Genomic DNA, 26,246 nt, shown 5'->3' with positions numbered 1-26,246 from the left:
TGTTCATGCCAGCCTCCAGCGGGATTCACGTTCCACTATGGTGGACAACATCGGATGATCCCGCTGTGATCTCACGCCAGCGTGAAACCCATTCCTCACGCTGAGTTCTACCTCCCTGCCCGCCATGACGCCCGCCACCAATGGGACCAGACAATTCTGCTCTAATTCTTCATAACCCTGTACCCTCTTACTGGGCTGTTTTAACATAGCTTAAAGTGTTGCATTGGATTTAGAAAAATACAAAAGCAGAAATTTTTTTACAAGGTGTGAAACTTGTAAATGTTGATGTTCAGAGAGATTTGGGTATGCTCGTGCAAGGAACTCCAGTTAGCATGTACAGCAAGCAGTTAAGGCAAATGGCACATTGGCCTTTATTGCAAGGAGATTGGAGTACAAAAATAAGGAAGTCTAGCTACAATTATACAGGGCTTTAGGGAGACCACACCTGGAATACCGTGTGCAGTTTTGATCTCCATATTTAAGGAAGGATATACTTGTATTGGAGACAGTACAACGAAGATTCACTAGATTTCTCCCTGGAATAACTGGATTGTCCTATGATCAGAGGCTGAAATTAGGCCAATATTCCCTGAGGTTCAGAAGAATGAGAGGTGATCTCATTGAAACATACAAGATTCTGAAGGTAATATCACCAGCTTCAACACCTCTTTGTCCTTTTGTCTATGACATCTTTTGGTTATCTCCACCTATCACTGGCCCTCTATCCAGCTCTACCTGTCCCACCCCCCCTTAAACCTGCTTATATTTCACCTCTTTTCTATTTTTCCTTAGTTCTGTTGAAGAGTCATATGGACTCGAAACGTTAACTGTGTTCCTCTCCGCAGATGCTGTCAGACCTGCTAAGTTTTTCCAGGTATTTTTGTTTTTGTTTAAGATTCCGAAGGGCCTTGATATAGTAGACAAAGAGATTGTATCCGCTGGTTGAGGAATCTAAAACACAGGAGCACAGTCTCAGGACAAGCGGTCAATCATTTAGGATTGGAATGAGGAGAAATTACTTTGCTCAAATGGTTGTGAATCTTTGAAAATCTTTAAAAAGAACAAAGTACAAAGAAAAGTACAGCACAGGAACAGGCCCTTCGGCCCTCCAAGCCTGCACTGATCATATTGCCCGTTAACTAAAACATTTTGCACTTCCGGGGTCTGTATCCCTCTATTCCCATCCTATTCATGTATTTGTCAAGCTGCCTCTTAACCACCATTATCATACCTGCTTCCACCACCTCCTCTAGCAGCGAATTCCAGACACTCACTACCCTCTGTGTAAGAAACTTGCCCCACACATCTCCTCTAAAGTTTTCTCCTCTCACCTTAAATCTATGTCCCCTAGTAATTGATTCTTCCACCCTGGGAAAAAGCTTCTGACTATCTACTCTGTCCATGCCACTCATAATTTTGTAAATTTCTATCAAGTCGCCCCTCAATCTCCGTCGCTCTAGTGAGAACAATCCGAGTTTCTCCAACCTCTCCTCATAGCTAATAACCTCCAGACCAGGCAGCATCCTGGTAAACCTCCTCTGCACCCTCTCCAACACCTCCATATCTTTCTGGTAATGTGGCAACCAGAATTGCACGCAATATTCCAAGTGTGGCCTAACCAAGGTTCTATACAGCTGCAGCATGACTTCCCAGCTTTTATACTCAATACCCCTACCAATGAAGGCAAGTATGCCAAATGCCTTCCTGACTATCTTATCCACCTGCGTTGCCACTTTCAGTGATCTGTGGACCTGTACACCCAGATCCCTCTGCCTGTCAATGCACTTAAGGGTTCTGCCATTTACTGTATAATTCCTACCTGTATTAGACCTTCCAAAATGCATTACCTCGCATTTGTCCGGATTAAACTCCATCTGCCATTTCTCCGCCCAAGTCTCCAGCCGATCTATATCCCGTTGTGTCCTTTGATAATCCTCTTCACTATCTGCAACTCCTCCAACCTTAGTGTCGTCTGCAAACTTACTAATTAGCCCAGTTACATTTTCTTCCAAATCATTTACGTATACTACAAACAGCAAAGGTCCCAGCACTGATCCCTGTGGAACACCACTAGTCACAGCTCTCCATTCAGAAAAGCACCCTTCCACTGCTACCCTCTGTCTTCTATGACCAAGCCAATTCTGTATCCATCTTGCCAGCTCACCTCTGATCCCGTGCGACTTTACCTTCTGTACCAGTCTGCCATGAGGGACCTTGTCAAAGGCATTACTGAAATCCATGTAGATAACATCCACTGCCCTTCCATCGTCGATCATCTTTGTCACTTCCTCAAAAAACTCGATCAAGTTAGTGAGACACGACCTCCCCTTCACAAAACCATGCTGCCTCTCACTAATACGCCCATTTGCTTCCAAATGGTAGTAAATCCTGTCATGAAGAATCTTCTCCAATAATTTCCCTACCACTGACGTAAGGCTCACCGGCCTGTAATTTCCTGGATTATTCCTGCTACCCTTCTTAAACAATGGAACAACATTGGCCATTCTCCAGTCCTCTGGGACCTTACCCGTAGCCAGTGAGGATACAAAGATTTCTGTCAAGGCCCCAGCAATCTCCTTCCTTGCTTCCCTTAGTACTCTGGGGTAGATCCCATCTGGCCCTGGGGACTTATCCACCTTAATATTCTTCAAGACGCCTAACACCTCTTTTTTGATCTCAACATGATCCAGGCTATCTACACACTCTTCCCTAGACAAATCGACCGCTAAGTCCTTCTCTGTAGTGAATACTGATGAGAAGTAGTCATTTAGTATCTCTCCCATTTCTTCTGGCTCCACAGATTCCCACCCCTGTCCCTGAGTGGGCCTACCCTTTCCCTGTCTACCCTCTTGCTTTTTACATATGTATAAAAGGCCTTGGGATTGTCCTTAATTCTGGTTGCCAATGACTTTTCATGACCCCTTTTACCCCTCCTGACTCCTTGCTTAAGTTTCTTCCTACTTTCTTTATATTCTCCACGGGCTTCATCTGTTCCCAGCCTTCTAGCCCTTATGAATGCTTCCCTTTTCTTTTTGACTAATCTCACAATATCCTTCATTATCCAAGGTTCCTGAAACTTGCCATACTTTTCCTTCATCCTAGCAGGAACATGCTGGTCCTGAATTCTTATCAACGTTTGAAAGCCCCCCACATGTCAGTTGTTGATTTACCCTCAAACATCTGCCTCCAGTCTAGATTCCTCAGTCCCTGCCTAATATTGTTATAATCAGCCTTCTCCCAATTAAGCACCTTAACCCGAGGACTCCTGTTATCCTTATCCACCAGTATCTTGAAACTTACTGAATTATGGTCACTTTTCCTGAAATGCTCCCCTACTGAAACTTCGACCACCTGGCCAGGTTCATTCCCTAATACCAGGTCCAGTATTGCCCCTTCCCTAGTTGGACTATCTACATATTGTCTCAGGAAGCCCTCCTGAATGCACCTTACAAATTCTGCACTATCCAAACCCCTAGCACTAAGTAATTCCCAGTCAGTGTAGGGAAAGTTAAAATCACCCACCACAACAACCCTATTGCTTTTACATCTTTCCAAAATCTGCCTACATAACTGTTCCTCAATCTCCCGCCGGCAATTGGGAAGCCTATAGTAAACTCCCAACATTGTGACTGCACCCTCCCTATTCCAGAGCTCTACCCATATTGCCTCGCTGCATGAGCCCTCTGAGGTGTCCTCCTGTCGTACTGCTGTGATATTCTCCTTAACCAGCAGTGCAACCCCCCCCACCTCTTCTACATCCCTCACTATCCTGCCTGAAACATCCAAATCCTGGAACGTTTATCTGCCAATCCTGCAATCCTGTCCATCCTTCAACCAAGTCTCTATAATAGCAATAACATTATAGTCCCAAGTACTAATCCAAGCTCTAAGTTCATCTGCCTTACCTGTTATTCATCTCACATTGAAACAAATGCATTTCAGACCCCCAGTCCCAATGTATTCAGTAATTTCTCCCTGCCTGCTCTTCCTCTTAGTCCTACTGGCCATATTCACTAGCTCCCAGACATTTATTTCACCTGCTGACCTATTGCTCTGGTTCCCACCCCCCTGCCATACTAGTTTAAATCCTCCCGAATGACACTAGTAAACCTCGCAGCCAGGATATTGGTGCCCTCCAGTTTAGATGCAACCTGTCCTTCTTGTACAGGTCCCACCTGCCCCGGAAGAGATCCCAAGGATCCAGATATCGGAAACTCTCCTTCCTACACCATCTGTTCAGCCACGTATTTAGCTGCACTATCTTCCTATTCCTAGCCTCACTGGCACGTGGCACAGGGAGTAATCCTGAGATTACAACCCTAGATGTCCTGTTTTTTAACTTTCTGCCTAACTCCCTGAACTCCCGCTGCAGGACCTCGTCACTCTTCCTGCCTATGTCGTTAGTACCAATGTGTACCACGACCTCTGGCTGTTCTCCCTCACCCTTCAAAATGTCCCGTACCCGATCAGAGACATCCTGGACCCTGGCACCAGGGAGGCAACATACCATCCTGGTGTCTCTTTCACGACCACAGAAGTGCCTATCTGAGCCCCTGACTATAGAGTCCCCTTTGACAATTGCTCTTCTGTGCTTTGACCCCCCCTGCTGAACAACAGAGCCAGCCGTGGTGCCACTGCTCTGGCTACTGCTGTTGTTTTCCCCTGATAGGCCATCCCCCCCAACAGTATCCAAAACGGTATACCTGTTAGAGAGGGGGACAGCCACAGGGTATTTCTGCACTGACTGCCTGCCCCTTCTAGCGGTCACCCATCTATCTGTCTGTACCTTGGGTGTGACCACGTCTGCAAAACTCCTGTCTATGACGCTTTCCGCCACCTGAATGCTCCTAAGTGCATCCAACTGCTGCTCCAACCGATCCATGTGGTCTGAGAGGAGCTGCAATTGGGTACACTTCCTGCAGATGTGGTTGTCCGGGACACTTGAAGCATCACAGATTTCCCACATCCCACAGGTGAAGCAATTCACCCCAGCAACTGCCATTTCTAGAACTGTTTAATAAATTAATTTAAATCTAATAACTGCTTATTGACTCCTTATTAACTATACGTTCTCTAGGGCTAGATTTCTACTATAAATGCTAAATTCTAAGAACAGTAATCCCCTGCTTCTGGTCTAGATACCCTCTACTTATTAATTAAGTGATTAATTTAATTTAATTAATTTAAATTACCCCAGAGGTTTGTGGATGCTCCACCATCAACTTTATTTAAGGCTGAGATAGACAATTTTTTGGTCTCTCTGGGAATTAAGGGATGTGGGGAGCAGGCAGGAAAGTGGAGTTAAAGCCCAAGATCTGCAATGATCATATGGAATGGTGGAGCAGGCTTGACGGGCCATGACGTCTACTCCTATCTATTGTGTTGTTGTGCGCTTGCGTTTAGCCCTTAAGTGTCTAATATATTTCTAGAAGGCTCTCCCCCACCAAACCTCCCACTACCCACAAATGTTCCTCCTTGAAGCTAAAGAGTCATAGATTGTTAAATTATTCCCCATAGATCATCTCTTAAATCCAGGAGATCAACCTTGCTCTTTTCCTTTGCATTACCTCTAGGCCCTATTTTTCAGTGATTGGAATAGTGCAAATCTAACTCTTATGCACCTGTTAAGGGAGCAGAGACAAAGCATAGTGTACAAGGGTGAGGTTTAGAATGGGACTGATGTGCAGTGAGATGGAATGACAGAAAGTGCAAAGTGATCAGGTATTGCATTTTAAGTAGCACTATCCAATCTCCTAAGTTTTCAACAACTATTTCAGGGCTATTGAAATAATTACCCAATTTAAAATGTAGTAACAAATGGTGTTTAACTGATCACTATCAAAGAACTAAAAACAAAAGTGAGCTAGTTGTATGTCTTATAGGAAGTAAGGTTTTGAAGTCCTGATGTTGCATTTTATCATTTCCTTGAGACAAGGGGAGAAGTGAAGCTAGGGCTTGAAGCAGATCTTTCCAGATCGATATGAAAGAGATGAAGTTGGACAACTTCACCTGTGCTTCATTTGTGAGGAAAAACGCCTTCATTGTTTTATGGGTCAGGCAGAAGCTTCCTTTTGTCATGCAAATTAGTGAAAAAGCAAATGTCACCTGAGCTAGAACAGATCCATGGAATTTTGACAAAAGTTTCTATGTGTACACGTGAAGAACTTGAGTGTGTCTGTGTCCAAATATGTGTGAGAAAGAAAGGATGTGTGTGTGTGTACATGCACACTCGGTGTACTCATACCCCCTGGAAACTTATGACAGCAATATTTTTAGCCAATGATATGGAGGTTGGAGGTAGAGAGATTTAGGAACTGGAAAAGGTCATTTGTCTCAACCAAAGTGCAATTCTTCTTGATTGATTTCAAGTGACTTGTCTGACTTTTCGCTATATCCATCTATCATTATTTTCTTCAGAAGCATATCTCCTGAACCAATTGTACTGTCTGTTTCATTGGCCCATCTTGGTATCATATCTGAAATACCTATTTGTCTGCGTTAGAAACTAACCGAATTTCCACATTTTCAAACGAGAGCCTCTATTTTTGAAAATGCCGATTTGTGTAAGCAATTTAACTATGTGGTTTTTATCAACTCCTTTCTTAACTGAAAACTTCTATTAAGTTACTCCAAAGACTCCTATGGTAAGCCCATATCCCTCAATCTTTCCTCATAGCTTCAATATCTGCTGTTTGTGAGGGAAGGGACGAATTAACTGATTGCACCAAGGCAGTTTGAAACCAGGGCTGGTGCCAGAGAGAGGGAACATATCTTTCCAATTCCATGTAACACAAGTGTCATCCACATTCAATCCCTCCTGTTATAAAGAGTACGTGGCCTATTCCCAAAGATGGATTTATTACTGGCACAATTCCAGGCTTATGCTGGTTGATTCTACTCAGGTGTGACTTCACAACACCCAAATTTCTAAGTTCTGAAGAAGCTGACATGTAAAACTGCAACTTTCTACTTCCAATTACCGTACCTGGTTACAGTAGCAGACAAAAAATGTCACACCAACGTGCAGCATCCATCTGCTAACAGTGTTCTCCAGGTTTCATAGTAACAGAAGCAGTTCATTTAGCCCCTCCAGCTTGTTCTGATATCCAATTGCTAATCTGTGAGCTGATTTTGTATACCTGGGTTTGCCCATTTCCCACCAGGCTTAACTCCCTCAATTCCTTCATCCTTTCCGATTAAACACATTCAGCCACCAGGATTATGCTCATATTTCTACTTTATAGACTGAGATCTTCTATTAATGACTGAGAGTTGAGAATGCCATGATCCACACTCAGAAAAACTACATTTTGTATGTAGTTTTAAGGATTATAAATGAGTTACAGTGTAAATTAAATTAAATTAACTACCCTGACAGGATTCTCACAGTTTCACTGGCTCGCCTGATGAGGGGAAAAGGAACATTTTTCTACTTACCTGTTCACTCATTCAATGGAGGAATGAATAAAAGCCTACCTGAATTAACTTTGCTAAACTGTCTCACCCCCTGGGGAATCTCAACATACATGGCCAGAAGTTCCAGTATTTCCTGATAGGTTCTAACTCCAGATGTACATTGCTGGTCAAATTATGTTAAAAAACACCTACACAAAGCACATCAGCCAAAACAAACAACAATGATATAGAAATGACAAAACAGAGAGGCTTTGTTCGCCTAATGTCACCATAGTTCACCTTGTTTGCTTGAGATTTCCTTGGTATGTTTCCTTGGAAATCAGAAATCCATTGATAAAGAATGTGTTTATGATTTTGTTGCACTGATCATGCTAAAGGAAATCTCCTCCATGATAAACAAATGCCTATCTAAGTTAGCACCATAATTGTTAAAAGACTTTCATCTCATGACAAACCCATACAAGCACTGAACAAATCCATAGGTATTACCCTGTCTTGGGAGACTGTAGTCATGTTACTACAGCTATTAATTGAATTTCAGAAACACAAATCATTACCTTCATTGTCGATGTCTATTAGCTTATCAAGGAAATCCTTCACACAGCTTACACTTTGTAAAATAAATGGATGAAGCGGTGTCATCCACTGTTCTTTTCCATGTCCCAATTGAAGGCCCAGGTTACCAATACTCTGAACCGCCTGCAAGTGAAAACATAAGACATTCCATTACTAAAGCAATACCATCTGCCTGTTCACTTGTCTGACGGAAATCATATAAATAGATAGCCATTTACAGAACATATCCAATGACTGTAGAGTCCTGAAAGAGGGGATGTAGATGTAGAATTAAACATGAGAGATTCAGTGCAGAGAGCAGGAGAAACTTTTACTTTTACACAGCACGTTATGAGGGAGGGAAATGTACCACCAGAATTAGTGATTGAAACAGAGATCATGCGAGCATTTCAGATTAGATTAGATTAGATTAGATAGGTGGTTGAAGGGAAAGGGGGATAAAAGAATATAGGAATTGAGTGGGCACATACGATTAGGACTATACTGCTTGTGTGGAGCTTAAGCACCAGAGCAAACTGGTTGGGCCGAACCGACTTTGTTTCATATGAAACTTTTTTTTTCACGTGTTAAAATCAACTTTCCAGCTACTAAGCTTTTAACCTGCCCCTTTTGAATGTGGTTCGCATACCTCTTGTTATCTAATCCCCAAATATTTTGCTTTGGTCAATCTATAAAGGGTTAGAGTTAGGCTACATATATTTATATATTATATTATAGGCCTGTTTGGCTATACCATTCCGATGCATGGTTTCACATGAAACATGGGCCAGGATTTTACATTTGGCGTTCGGGGGTGGGCCTGACACGCCAGAGCGTAAAATGACGCACGATGACGTTGGGCATACATCCCGATGTCAACGCACTGTTTCGCAATATTTCGATCGGCAGGTGCATGCCGGAGTCGGCTGTGCACACGCCGATAATTGAAAGGCCTATTAAGGCCATTTAACTAGGTCATTAATTTCAAGTTTACGCCAAGCGGCCTTTATGGTTTTTAGGAAACCTCATCTACGTGCGGGATGAGGTTTCCTAAAGCTTTTACGAATTCAATAAAAAATTTTTCTGAAAAATAAAAACATATCCCATCTCATGTGACACAGTGAGGCAGCTCCGTGCCTCAAGGAGATTGAAGTGCTCTTTTGTACGCATGTGCGCGAAAGAGCGCAGGACCCAACCCTCCCTCTTCCCCCCGCCCGCACAGGTAGCGCTCAGTGCTACTGCTCGCGTATTACACTGGACTGGCCTTAATTGGCCCGCCCACGTAAAATGGCGGCGTGGAGCCAATCGCGGGCGGCGCTCAGCTCCGCAATCGCCCCCTGCCCGCTCCCACCGAGCCTGCCCGACGCAGGAAAAATTCAGGCCATGAACCTGTTTTCCTCTCAAAATTCCTGGCTGTTTATTTCCAACAGCTTCTGACTTAACCCATCGCTGTAAAAACCTGAGTAAACCACATCAACCAGAACCTGATCGTCAAAGAACTCAAACATAAAGACAATTGTGTACAATAGCTGTACAGGTTTAGCAGCTCACTACTGTTGTTGCAGTGCTAACATTAAATGTATAATAAATAAAGCAGTGTCTGGAAGAATCCGTGCAGAAAGAAACTCATTTTCATACTGAACCATTTAATTGAAGATTGACAGCAAGGATTGAATTATATTAGTGCATTCATTTGTGTACACAACCGGTGTAACACTAGAAACCTACTGCATGCATGATGAGTGCTGGCACTGGCTTTGCTGACATCTGTTAACATCTGAGCTAAACGTATATGTATAGTTTGAACAAACAATGAAAATGTTGAAATGCTGGTACCGGCAGGATCTCTGATCTGAAGCCAAATATATCATCAAAACAAAAATTAACTTTCAGACTGAAGAGAAACAGAATACTCCCATTGCCTTCTCAACCAGACTGAAATGCCACGCCGCTGAATTTTAAAAGAATTTGATATCTGTAAGTCTGCTTATAAGTTTATCAGTGGAGAGAAAGTCCTGTCGAGTGGTTAAAAAAAAAGTTCTGCTGGAGAATAAATAAAGAAAACTGCAAATGCTGGAAGCCTGAATTAAAAATGGAAAATGGCGGCGCGCAGACATTCCAACAGGAGCTAATTCGGATCTCTCCAATATAGAGAATACCATACTGTGAGCAGCAAGTAGAGTAAGTATTCCAGCTCCTATCCTCTCTGCTTTCTGCAAGGAATATTCCCTCCAGAATACCCTTACTCATGCTGCCATCTACCCAACTTCCAGCTGCCATTCCCTATCCCATTCACGTGCAATCATACTAGATACAACATTTCTCCATTCACCATCATCCAGAGCCCCAGACGCTCCTTCCATGTAAGACACCAATTCTGTACGGTGCAATTGCCGCTGACAGACCAGGCCAGAAGCCCAAAGGGCATGAGTTCAAACCCCAACATATGAAATTGATCCCAATAAATGTGCTAATTTGTGACTGGCACAACTGAGAAAATGAACAGGAAGGTAGCCAGATTTTTGTAAAAGCTAATTGATTTACTAATATCCTTTAGGAAGAGAGCCCTGCTTCGTTCAGCCTTTGCATGATTCCAATACCACACAATATGGTTCATTTTTAATGGCCTGTGACATGCCCTAGCAAGCCAGTTAGTTGTAATACATCTGCTTTCTCTTGACTAGGAAGGGGCCATATTTGCTGCTTTGCCAACATTGCTACTCATCTCCTCATTGCTGAGAATGAAAAGAAAACATTGTAAAAGCCAAACTCAGGGACATATACTCAGTAATGTATGATTCCATGAGTATGACTATGTCAGGGACAATGGCGTCCTGCTCACCATTAGACTCGCTTTTTAATTCCAGATTATTAATTGCTTTGAAATTCCAGCAGCTGCTGTGGTGGGATTTGAATCTGTGTCCCCAGAGCATTAGCCTGGACCTCTAGATTACGTGTCTGGTGACATTACTCCTACGCCACCACCTCTCCTAAAGTGAACCGGCATTTCCTGTGGATTGGGTTGTCTTGTTGAATGTTGTAAATCCCATGCACGCTGTATGTAGAAAAGGATCATAGTACAGACTGTCATCACTCCCCACTCAATCATCCCCTTCATCACCGAGAACCCTGAGCAGAATAATTAATGCTGAGGAGAGCTGGATCACTCAGTCATTATTCTCTCACTGTTGGCAACAGCTCACAGTCAGGCTGTGCCTTACATTTATCTGTTGCTCAACACTGAATAAGATGTAAAAATCACCTTTGCCAAAAGCAGCAGGGTCCTTCCTGTCCTCGTATCGGCATGATGATCTCTCAGGCTGAAGAGTTTGGGCGTTAAAATAGCTGGAGCAAAAAACCTCAGGAACAGGAAGCCACTAATAGCCAAGTACTTAACATCCTAAAAAAAACAAGCAAAATTTAGGAAAAAACAAAGACTGGCATAACTACGGATTTTGTTAGTGAATTTACTGAACATGTAAATCTACCCCTGTTTATGTATATTAACTAATCTGGGATTACCCTCTGATTCCATTTAGATTACATGTATCAGATTTTGAGCACTTAGTACCAATAATCAACTGCTTTATCGTAAGAATTTTAGGTCTTGATCCTTCAACTAACATGTCACATAATAACATCTTGCATTTTTCATCATTTTAGACATAGAAGTGTTGAGATACACATATATCATGGAACGATCGAACACAGAGTTAGACCATTTACCCATGGTATCTGTCCTGGTTCTTTGAAAGAGCTATCCATTAGTCCAACTCTCCTTCCCTTTCTTAACCCTGTGTTTTTTCTCTGTTTCAAGATATCTAATTATGTATCACCATAAATTAAAGAAATGTGAAGACAGCCTTGGGACATGTTGTCACTACTCACACTGTATGAGTTCACGCTGGGTCATTAATGGACTCCGGCAGTAGTTCAGCATTATGATAGGAATACAAAAAACATTACACTTTCTTTGCTATTAAATGATACTGTCAATTTCCAAAAGTTCTATAGTTCAGTACATCTATTATTCCACATCAGAAACAGAATGTTTATAAAATCATTTTTCCCGATAGTTTATGACAGTGAAAGTGGATCCATTACTCATTGGGATATCTGAACACTCTCCCATCAGTGAGTATGTAGTGACTGCAGAAAATGCTGTACTGATGATTCATTGAAAAGTGTCAAATCCAAAATAATTATTTTAATTTAACGCTGAAGAACATTTTTTCTCAACATGCACATTTCCAAAAGACTTTTTTTATACGTTGTTCAAGTCAATGCTTGCTTCCACATACCTCTCAGTTACTCTCCCCATTCCGGCTGCTCGATCAGAGTGAATGCAGTGGCACGTAACCTCAGTGTTTTACTTGACCCTAACCTGAGCTTCGGACTCCATATTCTATCCACCCAGGTCACTTCTGCCATGTTGCCTGACTTTGCTCTCACTCCACCCAAAACATCACTGAAACCCTTATTCACACTTTCAACACCTCCAGTCTTCTCTTACATCTTCTTCACCGGCCTCACAAGCTCCATGCTATACAAGCTTCACCTTGGCCAAAACGGTGCTGGGCCCATCTTATCCCACTCTAACGTCAGAATTTTATGACAGCGGGATTTTATCTTCCCGCTGTCGTCAACGGGGTTTATAACGGGGCACCGCATTTTACGGCCCCTTCCCCACTGAAACAGGGCCGTAAAATTCTGCCTAAGTCACACTTCCCTATCCCTATCCTGTTAATGATGACCATAAAACCACTGTTGATTGTTGTAAAAGCCCATCTGGTTCACTAATGTCCTTTAGGGGAGGAAATGTGCCGTCCTTACCTGGTCTGGCCTACATGTGACTCCAGACCCACAGCAATGTGGTTGACTCTTAAATGCTCTCTGAACAAGGGCAATCAGGGATAGGCAATAAATGCAGGCCCAGCCAATGACTCCCACATCCCATGAACGAATAAAAAAAAAATCCTCAGTAGCCTCCTCCATGAAGTGCATTAAGATATTTGCTATGCTTAAGGCACTATGCAAATTCAAGTCATTGTTGTTTAGACTAGATGGATGATTCCATTCTTTATCAATCAGTGAATATAATCTAAACTCTTAGAGTAGCAAGTGAACTGAAGGTTCTCATGCAATGAGTCAAGGAAAAATCTTATACCTTGGGAATTCACTGGGGTTTTGTTATTATGGGAGGTAGGGGTGGGATTTGAATAGAATAATAACTTTGGATCAGGTCACCTTGCTTCTGTTAAGTATTTACTGCTTTGCTATCATCTGCTGCCTGCTGTGCCTGTACTCCCTTGAGGAACAAATGTAGACCACAGAGAAATACAGTTCATTTTCAACTTATTGTTGGACCATTAAATTGGTGTGGCAGGAGACATTTTTGCAGTTTGTTTGTCAGTTCAACACGTCAGGATGATGCAATTCTCTGGCCCTATAACCCACACCACTGAGCTTGCAGCTTTGACTCTTCAAACTCAAGCTGTTGATCACTTATGTGTTAGAGAGTTAGGGACAATAAGCAGAGGATGGCAACTCCAAAGTGGGGAGTTAGGAAAATGGGGAGAGGGGGTATGGGGATGGGGGGGGGCGGGGGAGCTGGGACTGAACAGAGGGTGGTAGCCACAAGGGTGGGGGTGGGTGTGGGGGGGTTGTGGGCTGGGGTAGGTAGAAGCAAAGAAAATAGCTAGCCTCTTCTACTCTTGCTGGTGCTTTGCCTGGATTGGCAATGGATACTAGGTTAGACCCTGGGATCAGTTTACCTGAAAAACTTCTGAAATAGTGAATGGTGTTCAGATAGGGTGGGGGGTGGGATGGGGGGATGGAATCAAAAGGATGAGTGGAATTTGTTCAAGAAGTCAGCTCAAACTGATAGGGAGAACGTTTCTGTTAGCACGACAAGACCTGCCTACAGATCAGTAATTGACAGCTATTGATACAACCAAATATTTTTGAGCCTTGGTGCAATTTTAATTTCATTTTAATTCACTAATGTGTATAGAATCACCACGTGATGGCTCAAGGGATCAAAATCCCTCCTCATTACACACTCACCGGTACATACCTCATTGTCTGCTTCTGGAAACTGCTCCTCCACTCGCTTATGTAATTGTTTGAAAGCCACTCTCATAACAGAAGGACACTGCTCCACTGAACCCACAATGGCATCCATCACATCGGTCAGGTAAGATTTTAAAAGCTCCTGGCTACATTCTCGTACGCCAGCTTCTGAAAGGCTCCCTTTGAAAGATATCCTCCTTTTGGGATCAGTGAAAGAAATATTAGTTAGTATTGGTATTTGTCTTCTCCATCCCTCACTGTTACTCATAGTTTTCATTACTTTAATTGGAAGATTATGTTCTGCAAGTAACTACTTCAAAGAAATTTGCTCCAGCCGTTTTTGTTAATGTATTTAAGTAGTGCCAAAGTGGAAAAATAAATTGCTTACTCTTAAAAAAAAATAGCCTTCATTTTTTACAGTTTTGAAATGTGAGCAAATTAATATAGTGAATTGGTATCTCAGCTCACTGCAGGGTAAAGTGCTGGGACATGGGGCTTTGCTTTCCCATAGAAACACGGCAGAGCATGGGACCTGAGTCAAAGAAAGATCAGATACTCAGGTCCTGTGTTCAGGCTGATTTCTATGGGAACGCATATCAAGATAAGCGTCACAGGGAAGAGGGAACGCTGGAGGGAGAGTCAGTCCAGGCCACTCTCACACCATCAACATCCAATCCCACAAAAGGCAGGACCTAAACACTGGCTGTCCACCCATAAGCTCTTGGATCGAGATGACACATGGTAAATCCAAGACATGGGAAAAGAGAGGAATGTTCTCATTAAAAAGTGAGTTTCCAGTTAATCAAATAGCAAGAGAAATGACATATTGATAATTCATTACCAAACCCTAGGCTTTCACAACAGAACCCAGGTAAAGGTAACAACCAATCTATGTTTACAGATGATAGCAAGATCTATGGCAAAGCAAAGACATTGAGAAAGGTGGAAATTAACTCAGAATCTGGGCAGGAAGGAATCACAAAAATTACTGATCACTGGGAAGCGTAAGTAATGATAGATCAGCTCTAAAATAGAAAACATGCTGTTGTGCATCATTGAATGAAGATGCACTAAGAAACTGATGGAGATTAAATAATTAGCTAAACATAGAAAATGGTAATTTTTGTGTCAATAATTTAAAAGTTTGAGACAACTGGGTACAGTGGGCACTGTTCTGCATGGTCTTACCGGATATTACAGCCAAAGAGGACTAAAAACAGAGAGTTTAAAATTACTTTAATGGAGCTAGGAGGTGCATGAATAATCCTCTGGGATCCACAAGAATGAAGTAGGCTTGTGCCACCCTGGGCTTTCCTGTCACCTCCAACACCCTGACCCCCTCTGCCCTCCGCAGCTATCTTGGTGCTGGACAGGGCAAGCCCCAATGTTGCATAGGCCTGGGTCCAACAAGCTGTAGCAGGGAGCCCATTTGTTACCATGGTTTCAAGACCCTGGCCCTCCTGTTGACACCAGCAGGCAGCCAGACAGTGTGATCCACTGTTCTAGTACACAATAGTTAAAATCTAACCCTTTAACTTATCTGAAATAAAAACAGAATGTGCTGGAAAAACTCAGCAGATCTGGCATCATCTGCACAGAGAGACAGATTTCAAGTCCAATATGACTCTTCTTTGGAACTGGAGAGAAGTAGAAATGTGTTGGGTTGCATGCTGTTGGAAAAGCGAGGTGGAACAAAATAGAAGGTCTCTAGGTTAGAGGGCAGGAGAGATTAAATGATGAAGATGTCATGGAACACAAGGCAAACAGAATGGCAACGGTAGTATTAAAGACTGAAGCTTTGGTCCAGAGTAGGTATTAATAGTAGAATAAAGGTTGACACTGTCTGAAAGCAAAATAGCAGAATATGTTAATAGCAGAGAAAGGGTCAGGACTGTCTGAAAGTAAAAACATAAGAATAAGATACATACTTGCATCTGGGGGAGTGGTGGTGGGGTGGGGTGGGAGGGGCGGTGGTGGATGTGGGGGGTGGAGGAAGGGGGAACAAAAGAGAGGACAGAGTTTGTGGTCTGAAGTTGATGAACTCAATGTTGAGTCTGGAAGGCTGTAAAGTGCCTAATCAGAAGATGAGGTGCTGTTCCTCCAGCTTGTGTTGGGCATCAATATGAAACATTGTAGCAGGCTAAGGACAGAAATATGAGCATGAGAGCTTAACTTGCCTATTCCCTTCAGAGATGCTGATTGACCTGCTGAGCATTGCAAACATTCTCTTTTAGCTTTCTTCTGTTTCAGATTTTGTGCATTGGCAGTGGTTTGCTCTTTGTTTTCACTCTGTAGGAATTTAATGAATTCGCTGCTCTCCGAATTTTACAAAATTATGTTTCTTCCAGATACACCACATGCCACTGACAGGTGAGGTCAAGGTATAGCAAGCTCTTTGGGAACAATGTCAGCGAACTCTACTAGGCCATTTAAACGCAAAATAACAAACAAATATTCAGCATTCAAACATGCATTTCAAATTCAAACAGGTTAGAATGTTGCACGGTGTTTAAGCTGCATCACCGTGGAGGAGAGAAACTTGGATTTACCTCAACATCAATATCAGAACGTAACTTAGCAACTGCAAAGAGTCATTTAACATAGTTAAATGGCTGCCTATTAAGCAGTTTTATTAGCTGCACTAAAAATGCTCTGTTCTTAGAATAATTAACTCCTTAACATTTTTGCTTTCTAAGGAAGACCTTTGTTTTGGATCAATTGCATTTTCATTCATTATGTTTTCTTAAGTCAGGCATGGAGACCAGTGTAATTTGTAACTCATGAAAACATTTGGAAAAAATGTGCGTCATGAGTTATTTATGCTGATTATTAAGTTCATGTGGAAGTAATGGGCTTAACTACAGGATATTTGTGAAGCTGCACAGTTAAATGTCAATTACCCAGCCTCACAAGACAAACACGTTTTTGTGGCAGCGAAAGCTCACAAAGATTTCCATCGCTACATTAAAGTGCTAATCTTTTAAAGTCGGTAGCCTGGAAACTGCTAGTTTCTATCTCTGAATGCTTTGTGTATTTATATGTAATTTTTTGCCCACAGTTTTAACATGAGTTAATGGAGTAAAAATTGGTATGCATTGCGCCCATTTTTTTGGGTGTAAAATGCATTCAACAATGATAAATTTAATCATGGAACGACTCATATTCAATCTGCACATGTTGGGCATCGCTAAACTTGTCATGCCCACTTTCAAAATAGGCATTAGGTCCCTTGCATATGTAAATGAGGGGCCAAACACCTATTTAGGCTCCCTCAACAAATTTGGTTGGTAATGAGCAGAGCAGGAGCCTAACCTGCTTACTGGCAGGGCGGGCTGGATACCAGGAATTCATGTATAAATATTGAATGACTAGCAGACAACCTAAGCACTGTTGGACACAATAACCAACACTTTCAAGAGAAGATGGGAAGGAGAAAATTGATTTAAGAAATTAGTAAGGGAGTAAGACTCACTGTGGTGACCCCACTATTAGAAATGCAAATCGTGAGAGATAGGCAGATGATTCAATGGCTATTTTACACTATTGTATAAAGTCAAAATGACCCCCCCATGTTTTGTGTTAAATGGTCGTTTAAGGATTAAATACAGTTGGCAATGAAAGATTTGCAGTGGATATGGGAGTCTGTTGTACCCTGCTAAAATTACCAATCTGATGACACACTAATTTTTTTTTTGCTTCCTCATACTTCATATTGCATTTTTACACAAAGGTCATTCCAAACAATGCAATTAGACAATACATTCCAAACTGGAAAAACTTCACCAACGTATGCTCATTGTGCAATATCATATATAATTAGATTTTACCACAAGATGCAGCCAAAGTACAATTTTTTTTCTGGCTACGGCGCTCCAGTGCTGCCTAACAGGTATCTGCATCACCCCACTCCATTTCCATCGATCTTCTTGCCCACCTGTCAAAACTCCATCTCCTTTCATTGGTGCACTGCAGTTGTCCATCAATTTTATTTGGCTATTTTATTGATCACTGCAGTGTCTGGGAGAGTAATCTTCCATGGCTGGAATATCAGGGCAATCAGATTGGCAACCTGTGTCTCATATGTGTCTTCCATTTCTTTGAGGTATCTCACTGTACTTCCTATCTCATGCTGATATTCCTCCTGCTATTTAACCTTCTCCTGATTTGCACAAATGCTTTTTATTTCACTTCTGGTTTGTGAATTTTGTTATCTAAAGGTATTAAGGTGTATGGAGCAAAGGCAGGTATATGGAGTTAGGCTGCAGATCAGCCATGATCTCATTGAATGGCAGAACAGACTCAAGGGGCTAAACTCCTGTACCTATACTTCTCTATATGTGCATGTATGCTTGCTTGTGTGCTTTTAGCTGTCTTGGCCCTATGCTGTAGAACTCCTTCCCTAAACCTCTCCATCTTTCTATTTCTCTCACTTTTAAGATGTTCCTAAACACCTTCCAGGACTGTCACTGACCTCATCTCCTCTGGAGATCTTCCTCCCACAGCTTCCAACTTGATAGTCGCCCAACCTCGGATGCCCCGCTTCTACCTCCTACCCAAAATCCACAAACAGAACTGTCCTGGCAGACCGATCGTGTCAGCCTGTTCCTGCCCCACGGAACTCATTTCTCGTTATCTTGACTCCCTTCTCTCTCCCCTTGTCCAGTCCCTTCCCACCTACATCCGTGATTCCTCTGACACCTTACGTCACATCAACAATTTCCAGTTCCCTGGCCCCAACCGCTTCCTCTTCACCATGGATGTCCAATCCCTCTACACCTCCATCCCCCACCAGGATGGTCTGAGGGCCCTTAGCTTCTTCCTTGAACAGAGGCCCCAACAATCCCCATCCACCACTACTCTCCTCCGTCTGGCTGAACTTGTTCTCACACTGAACAATTTCTCCTTTAACTCCTCTCACTTCCTCCAAATAAAAGGTGTGGCTATGGGTACCCGCATGGGCCCCAGCTATGCCTGTCTCTTTATGGGGTATGTGGAACATTCCTTGTTCCAGTCCTACACCGGCCCCCTCCCACAACTCTTTCTCCGGTACATCAATGATTACTTCGGTGCTGCTTCATGCTCTCGTCGGGACCTGGAAAAATTTATTAATTTTGCTTCCAATCTCCACCCCTCCATCATCTTCACATGGTCCATCTCTGACACTTCTCTTCCCTTCCTTGACCTCTCTGTCTCAATTTCTGATGATAGACTGTCCACCAATATCCATTACAAGCCTACCGACTCCCACAGCTACCTCGACTACAGCTCCTCACACCCCGCTTCCTGTAAAGACTCCATCCCATTCTCTCAGTTCCTTCGCCTCCGTCGCATCTGTTCTGATGATGCTACCTTCAAAAACAGCTCCTCTGACATGTCCTCCTTCTTCCTTAACCGAGGTTTTCCATCCACGGTCGTTGACAGGGCCCTCAACCGTGTCCGGCCCATATCCCGTGCATCCTCCCTCACGCCTTCTCCTCCTTCCCAGAAACATGATAGGGTCCCCCTTGTCCTCACTTATCACCCCACCAGCCTCAGCATTCAAAGGATCATCCTCCGCCATTTCCGCCAACTCCAGCATGATGCCACCACCAAACACATCTTCCCTTCACCCCCCTTGACGGCATTCCGTAGGGATCGTTCCCTCCGGGATACCCTGGTCCACTCCTCCATCACCCCCTACTCCTCAACCCCCACTTATGGCACCTCCCCATGCCCACGCAGAAGATGCAACACCTGCCCCTTCACTTCCTCTCTCCTCACCGTCCAAGGGCCCAAACACTCCTTTCAAGTGAAGCAGCATTTCACTTGCATTTCCCCTAACTTAGTCTACTGCATTCGTTGCTCCCAATGCGGTCTCCTCTACATTGGAGAGACCAAACGCAAACTGGGCGACCGTTTTGCGGAACACCTGCGGTCTGTCCGCAAGAAAGACCCAAACCTCCCTGTCGCTTGCCATTTTAACACTCCACCCTGTTCTCTTGCCAACATGTCTGTCCTTGGCTTGCTGCATTGTTCCAGTGAAGCCCAACGCAAACTGGAGGAACAGCACCTCATCTTCCGACTAGGCACTTTACAGCCCTCTGGGCTGAATATTGAATTCAACAACTTTAGATCTTAAACTCCCCCTCCCTCCATCTCCACCCCGTTTCTTCCTCCCCCCCCCGCTTTTTTTTCAATAATTTATATAGATTCTTCTTTCCCCACCTATTTCCATTATTTTTAAATCTAAAACTAAAACCTTTAGTCTTTCCACCCCACCCCCACTAGAGCTGTACTTTGAATATCCTGTCTTCCATCTTAATTAGCACTTTTCTCAGACAAAGACCACCACCTTCAACACCTCTTTGACCCTTTTGTCTGTGACATCTTTTGATTATCTGCTCATCTCCACAATCATCACACCACACCCTCAATGTGTCTCCCCCGCCCCCCCCCCCCCACCCCCCACCCACCTTAAACCAATTTATATTTCTCCCTTCTTCTAATCTATGCTCCAGTTCTGCCGAAGGGCCATGAAGGCTCGAAACGTTAACTGATTTCTTCTCCGCCGATGCTGCCAGACTTGCTGAGTTTTTCCAGGTAATTCTGTTTTTGTTTTGGACCTACCTGTTTGATCTGGCTTTTGGTCATCTTTGCTGATTTCTCTTTCTATCGTTTTGTGTGAAAAATTGTCAAAAATGTTTTTATTGATATCACTGTTGTTATGCACCTTGGGATGTTTTACGACATTAAATATTTATATATAGGTAAGTTCTGTTGCTGCGTTCGTGTACATGTGTGTGTCTCCCTTAACTTTGGTCCATTCCTTTTTAAACGCTGTTCATCCTCCAATTTTGGCAAAAAGAGTCTGTACCCAAAGCAATGTTGCCTGGCTTATTGAGCATTTCCAGTGTTTCTGTTTGACTACCAGTATCTGTAGTTTTTTTTTATTTTTTGGTAAACCAGGCTTCTTCAAGCTCTTTAAGAAGTTGATGATTGAGGAAATCAAAGGAAGAAAACAGGAGAAAGATGAGTAGCTAAGTCATGTTAGAACACGGGTATAACTAAGTCGTACCTCGTTTTGTTAAGGTCAATTTTACAAGGATCCAGTTCAATGTATTTCTTTTCATCAAATATGCGGTTAATGACTTGCCTCAGCACCTCTTGTAAATATGGCATTCCAACCAGCTGTAAGAAATGAGAACTATTATTCAAATCAGTGTTTCAGTGTACCCTCCATGACAACCCATGTCCCTCTAAACACCTCCCATCGTCCCTTATACCCTCTATGCCAACCAATGCCCCTCTACCCACCCCATGGCCCATACCCTCCATGCCAACCAATGCCACTCTACCCATCCCCATAGTCCTTTGTAACCCCATTCCAACTTAGTGCCAGCATGCCAACCCATGCCCTCTCACCCACCACCCTTATCCCTTATACCCTCCATGCCAACTCACCCAGTATCTATGGGCAAACCTTAGGACCCATGCTGAGATAAAATAAAATAAAATTGTGTCTATTGATCACTTCACTCTCATTCTTAAAACCTAGTCACTACATTTACATTCCTTCAAGTGCTTAACCTTTATAAAAGCAAACATTTAATTCAGTGCTTAATCCCTTGTAATAACAAGCGTTTGTATTCATAGCTCCACATCAAAGGCTAAAACCACCTGGAGCTGCCAAGCAAACTGTGAACTGACAGGCACCCCATTGTGATAATGATAGGTTGTGGAATCAGTGATGCGACACAAATCCTATGACAGCCCTCAGGCTTATGTCAACAGACAGAGGAAATAGCAAGCACTGATTTTGGTTTAAACTGCAGACTGCTTTTATTAAAATCTAAAGGCCAGGAGATTTAAATGCCTTGACAGTTCCTTAGACAATTCAAATGAGTTTATCCACTTTTTATGCACATTCATGTCTACTTTAAACAATCCCAAAGGGCACCTTACCTCATCCGAAGGTGTCCCTGGGCCTATCCAAGATGCTACCCCACCTCTCTAAAAGGGTACTCTAAATCTCCAAATAACGCTTCAGACGTTCTCCTGAAAAGTGTAAAGCCCACAAGTTGTGTTTTGGACATCTTATCAGCAAAATTTAGATCTGTTTGAAGGCAGTTGCACTTTTACATGTGCAGATGCCTCTGTGAACCATGGTTGTGCAAATTACAAACTCCCCCCACCCCACCACTACCACTGGTGAAAATGGTGGGTGCTGGGTTCGGGTGTGGGACTTCAGGAGTGCCTTTTTGGCTAAGACCTTCTGTCTTTATTAAAATTCAGGCCTGTATCATTATTATTATTATAGTTTTCTTTTCCAACAGTGGTTCCAACCAGTTTGCCTTGTCCCCTACAAAATGGAAGCTACATGTTTTGCATAGAATCACAGAATTGTTATAGTGTCAAGGAGGCCATTCAGCCCATCGTGTCTGCATTGGGTCTCTGAGCACTTTAACATAGTGCTAATCTCCTGCCTTTTCCCCGAAACCCTGCATATTGTTTCTATTTAACTAATCATCCAATGGCCTCTTGAATGCCTCAGTTGAACCTGCCTCCACCACACTTCCAGGCAGTGCATTCCAAACCCTAACTACTCGCTGTACGAAAAAGTTTTTTCTCACCTCGCATTTGCTTCTTTTGCAAAATACTTTAAAACTGTGCTCTCTAGTTCTCGATCTGTTTACAAGCAGGAACAGTTTCTCCCCATCTACTTTGTCCAGACCCCTCATGATTTTGAAAACTTCTATCAAGTCTCCTCTTAGCCTTCTCCTCTCCAAGGAAAACAGTCCCAACTTCTCTAATCTTTCCTCAAAACTGAAGTGTCTCATCCCTGGAACCATTCTTGTAAACCTCTCCTGCACTTTCTCCAATGTGTTCACATCCTTCCTGTAATGTGGCACCCAGAACTGTACACAATACTCCAGCTGAGGTCTAACCAGTGTCTTATATAAATTCATCATAACCTCCCTGCTCTTGTACTCTATGCACCTATTAATGAAGCCTAGAGTACTGTATGCCATGAGTTCTTCTTGCAGAATTGGATGACCCAAGAATTTATCAATGATCTTTATTATTTAGAGGATTAAGTGCAATTGCCTAATGCACTAACATGTGCATTTCATATTGTCAGCTATGAATGCCAGACAGACTAAAATGACTAATATACTTATTTATAATTGGGATAGAGCATCAAACATTTAGCCAATACACTAACAAAGCAATATAAACCAATGGAGTGAAAAAAGTGGGCTAATGACCTTTCAAAAGAAAGGTCTTAAATGTAGAAACAAAAAGTTCCTCTGTCCAAATTTCATCCTCCTGTACTAGCCTCAGTATCAACATCTCTTCTCATGTCTTAATCCACAATTTAGGGATCAATTGGAAGTTTCCTGGCAGCTGCAATTGGCAACACTTTGCGCTGCTCTATTGTTAAGCTATTTTGAACAACCATTCCAGAAATCTTTATTACTGCCTTTTCTGGTTAAAATAGAGAATTGGCTCATGCTTTTAATTAAGATATGCAGTGGCTTTGAGAGCATCTCTTAAATCAATGAACAATTGACTGGATAAAATTAATTTAAACACATTGTCCAACATCAACTTTTAATTATATCCATTTATTTATATAAATGCAAGTTATTGCTGTTTGCTATCTTCTCACATTTTTGTTCCCTTGGGGAATAATGGGGAAGTGTTGGAAGGATTAGCAGGCTGCTTATCAACCTGTTTGAATCGCATCCTTCTGTCGCCAACCAAGTCCTGGAGTGGATCTTGAATCTGGACCTTCCTGCTGAGAGGCAGAGACACTATACACTGATCCACAAGACCTCCTTATTATTATTATATAGCACTTTTCACAAGGAAAAACATCCCAAAGCACTTCTCATAGGCGTATGTAAAACATTAGTGGACTCTAAACCAGAAGTGAATATATGCTTTAGTTGTATAGTTCCACTCCATCTAAATATTAACAGACAAAATGGTGGATGTACCATTAGCTTGTTCTGGATGATGCAAATTCTGTTATGTATACTAATGAATATATAATATGATCACAGAATCACAGAATTGTTACAGCACAGAAGGAGACCATTCAGCCTATCATGGCTGCACCAGGTCTCCAAATGAGCAATTCATCAAGTGCCCCACCTTCTCACCATAACCCTGCACATTCTTTCTTTTCAGGTAATAGTCTAAATACCTTTTGAATATCTTGATTGAACCTGCTTCAAAGACACTCTCAGGCGCTGCATTCCAGACCTTAACCACTCGCTGTGAGAAAAAATTTTCCTCATGTCACTTTGCTTCATTTGCTAATTACTTTAAATCTGTGCCCTCTTGTTCTCGATTTTTTGACAAGTGGGAATAGTTTCTCCCTATCTACTCTGTCCAGACCCCTCATGATTTTGAATACCTCTATCAAATGTCATTTTAGCCTTCTCTTCTCTAAGGAAAACAGTCCCAACTTCTCCAACCTATCTTCATAACTGACGCTCCTCATCCCTGGAATGCATTCTTGTGAATCTTTTCTGCATTCTCTAATAACTTCACATCTTTCCTAAAGTGCGGCATGGGGAACTGGATGCAATACTCATGCTGAGGCTGAACTAGTGTCTCACACATGTTCAATATAGCCTTCCTGCTCTTGTACTGTATGCCCTATTAATAAAACCTAGGACACTGTATGCTTTATTAACCACTCTCTCAACCTGTCCTGCCACCTTCAATGGTCTATGTACATATATACCCAGGTCCCACTGCTCCTGCACCCCCTTTAGAGTTGTGCCCTTTTTCTAATGCTGTGAACTATATTGTCTCTCCATGTTCTTCCTACCAAAATGAATCATTTTACATTTCTCTGTATTGAACTTCATCTGCCACCTGTTTGTCCGGCCATTCCACCAACTTGTCTATGTCCCTTTGAAGGGCTACACTATCCCCACAGTTCAAACAATGCTTCCAAGTTTCCTATCATCTGCAAATTTTGAAGTTGTGCCCTATGCATCAACATCCAGGTCATTAATATATATTAGGAAAAGCAAGGGTCCCAACACTGACCCCTGGGAAACTCCACTACAAACTTTCCTCCAGCCCAAAAAAACATCCATTAACCACCACTAATGAAGCCATTAACAATGTAAATCAATGACTCAAATTAGCCAGTAATGTGCTCCCCACCTCCCCGCCCCCCCCACCCCCCCCAACAATTCCCACCCCACTCCAAGATGTAGTGACATAAAAGACAAATATTAAAGATTGTTTTACACCAAGTTTGGAGATGTAATATTTCTTCGCCACACAATCATCCCCAAGAACAAGAATTAGAGCAGTCTATACTGTTTGCGTCAGTATATCACCATGTGCTGATCTCCACATTTGCTTAAGACAGCAAGATACTGTTTTTGCAGTAGCTTTAGAGTTTTTTCCTTTTAGCCATGCATGGGGAGCATAATGGCCTGAAGATATTACAGACCTGTGAAATTTCATTCTTCATTTACACTTCTGAAAGGTTCACAGCATTAGAAAAAGCATGCAGCATATTCTGTACCATCTCTGTGGTTCATGAGAAACATTCACAAATGTCACGCAAGGGTGGAGATAGAATATAAATGGCAGCCATTTGAAGTCACTAGAAAATAAAACCAGACAGAGGGTAAATCTGCCAAATCACTATCATCAGTTTTGTACTGCTCCCCAAGACTAACTTCACCTTCAATGAATCAAAATCAAGATGAAAATATGGAGATGTTGTTCCTCAGGTAACAGGATATGCTGTACTTGTCGATTTTGCACAGCAGTTATTACATCTACATGTGCCTCCTGTAAGCTAATGGCTTGGAACACGCAATTAAAATAATGGTGAGGCTTACTGTTATACTGGAGGATACCTGATAGGAACCTCTGGAGTATGCACATGAGCAGTTTGATGCTGTCAAGATACCATACTCTTCTACAGGGAGTCCTCACCGATAGGCTCAGCATTGAAGTGACTGCAACAGTGTGAGCTTGAGTAATGGCTCAACTACTCCACACTTAAACTGTTGAAAAGGTTAGGACTGGTGCATTCAGGAGTAAGTGAGTGTTTAACAGTGTGATAAGCGATAAATACTGATGAACAACTTCTCTTGTCCTGAAAAATTAATTTTAAAGTGTTAAGTCTCATTCCCTCTGAAGATTAGTGTTGGGGATTTTTTTTAATCTGTCTGTCTTTTACC

General features: G+C 42.5%; 1 protein-coding gene across 2 annotated transcripts in view; it reads right to left on the bottom strand.

Annotated features, from left to right (window-relative positions):
• The window catches only part of rasal1a (RAS protein activator like 1a (GAP1 like)), a 286,840-nt gene that overhangs the window by 39,869 nt on the left and 220,725 nt on the right, over positions 1–26,246 (bottom strand). For both annotated transcript variants that reach the window (XM_078554231.1, XM_078554232.1), the window contains exons 13-16: positions 21,098–21,210; positions 14,048–14,240; positions 11,234–11,371; positions 7,974–8,115 (exon numbers count right to left, since the gene is read on the bottom strand). In XM_078554231.1, coding sequence (XP_078410357.1) covers positions 7,974–8,115; positions 11,234–11,371; positions 14,048–14,240; positions 21,098–21,210 — 586 coding nt within the window. The remainder of the gene's footprint in view (positions 1–7,973; positions 8,116–11,233; positions 11,372–14,047; positions 14,241–21,097; positions 21,211–26,246) is intronic.

The sequence above is a fragment of the Cetorhinus maximus genome, chromosome 12 (assembly GCF_964194155.1).
Source record: "Cetorhinus maximus chromosome 12, sCetMax3.hap1.1, whole genome shotgun sequence".
Lineage (NCBI taxonomy): Eukaryota > Metazoa > Chordata > Chondrichthyes > Lamniformes > Cetorhinidae > Cetorhinus > Cetorhinus maximus.
The sequence above is the reverse complement of the archived record's forward strand: the minus strand, read 5'-3'. Positions and strand labels throughout refer to the sequence as shown.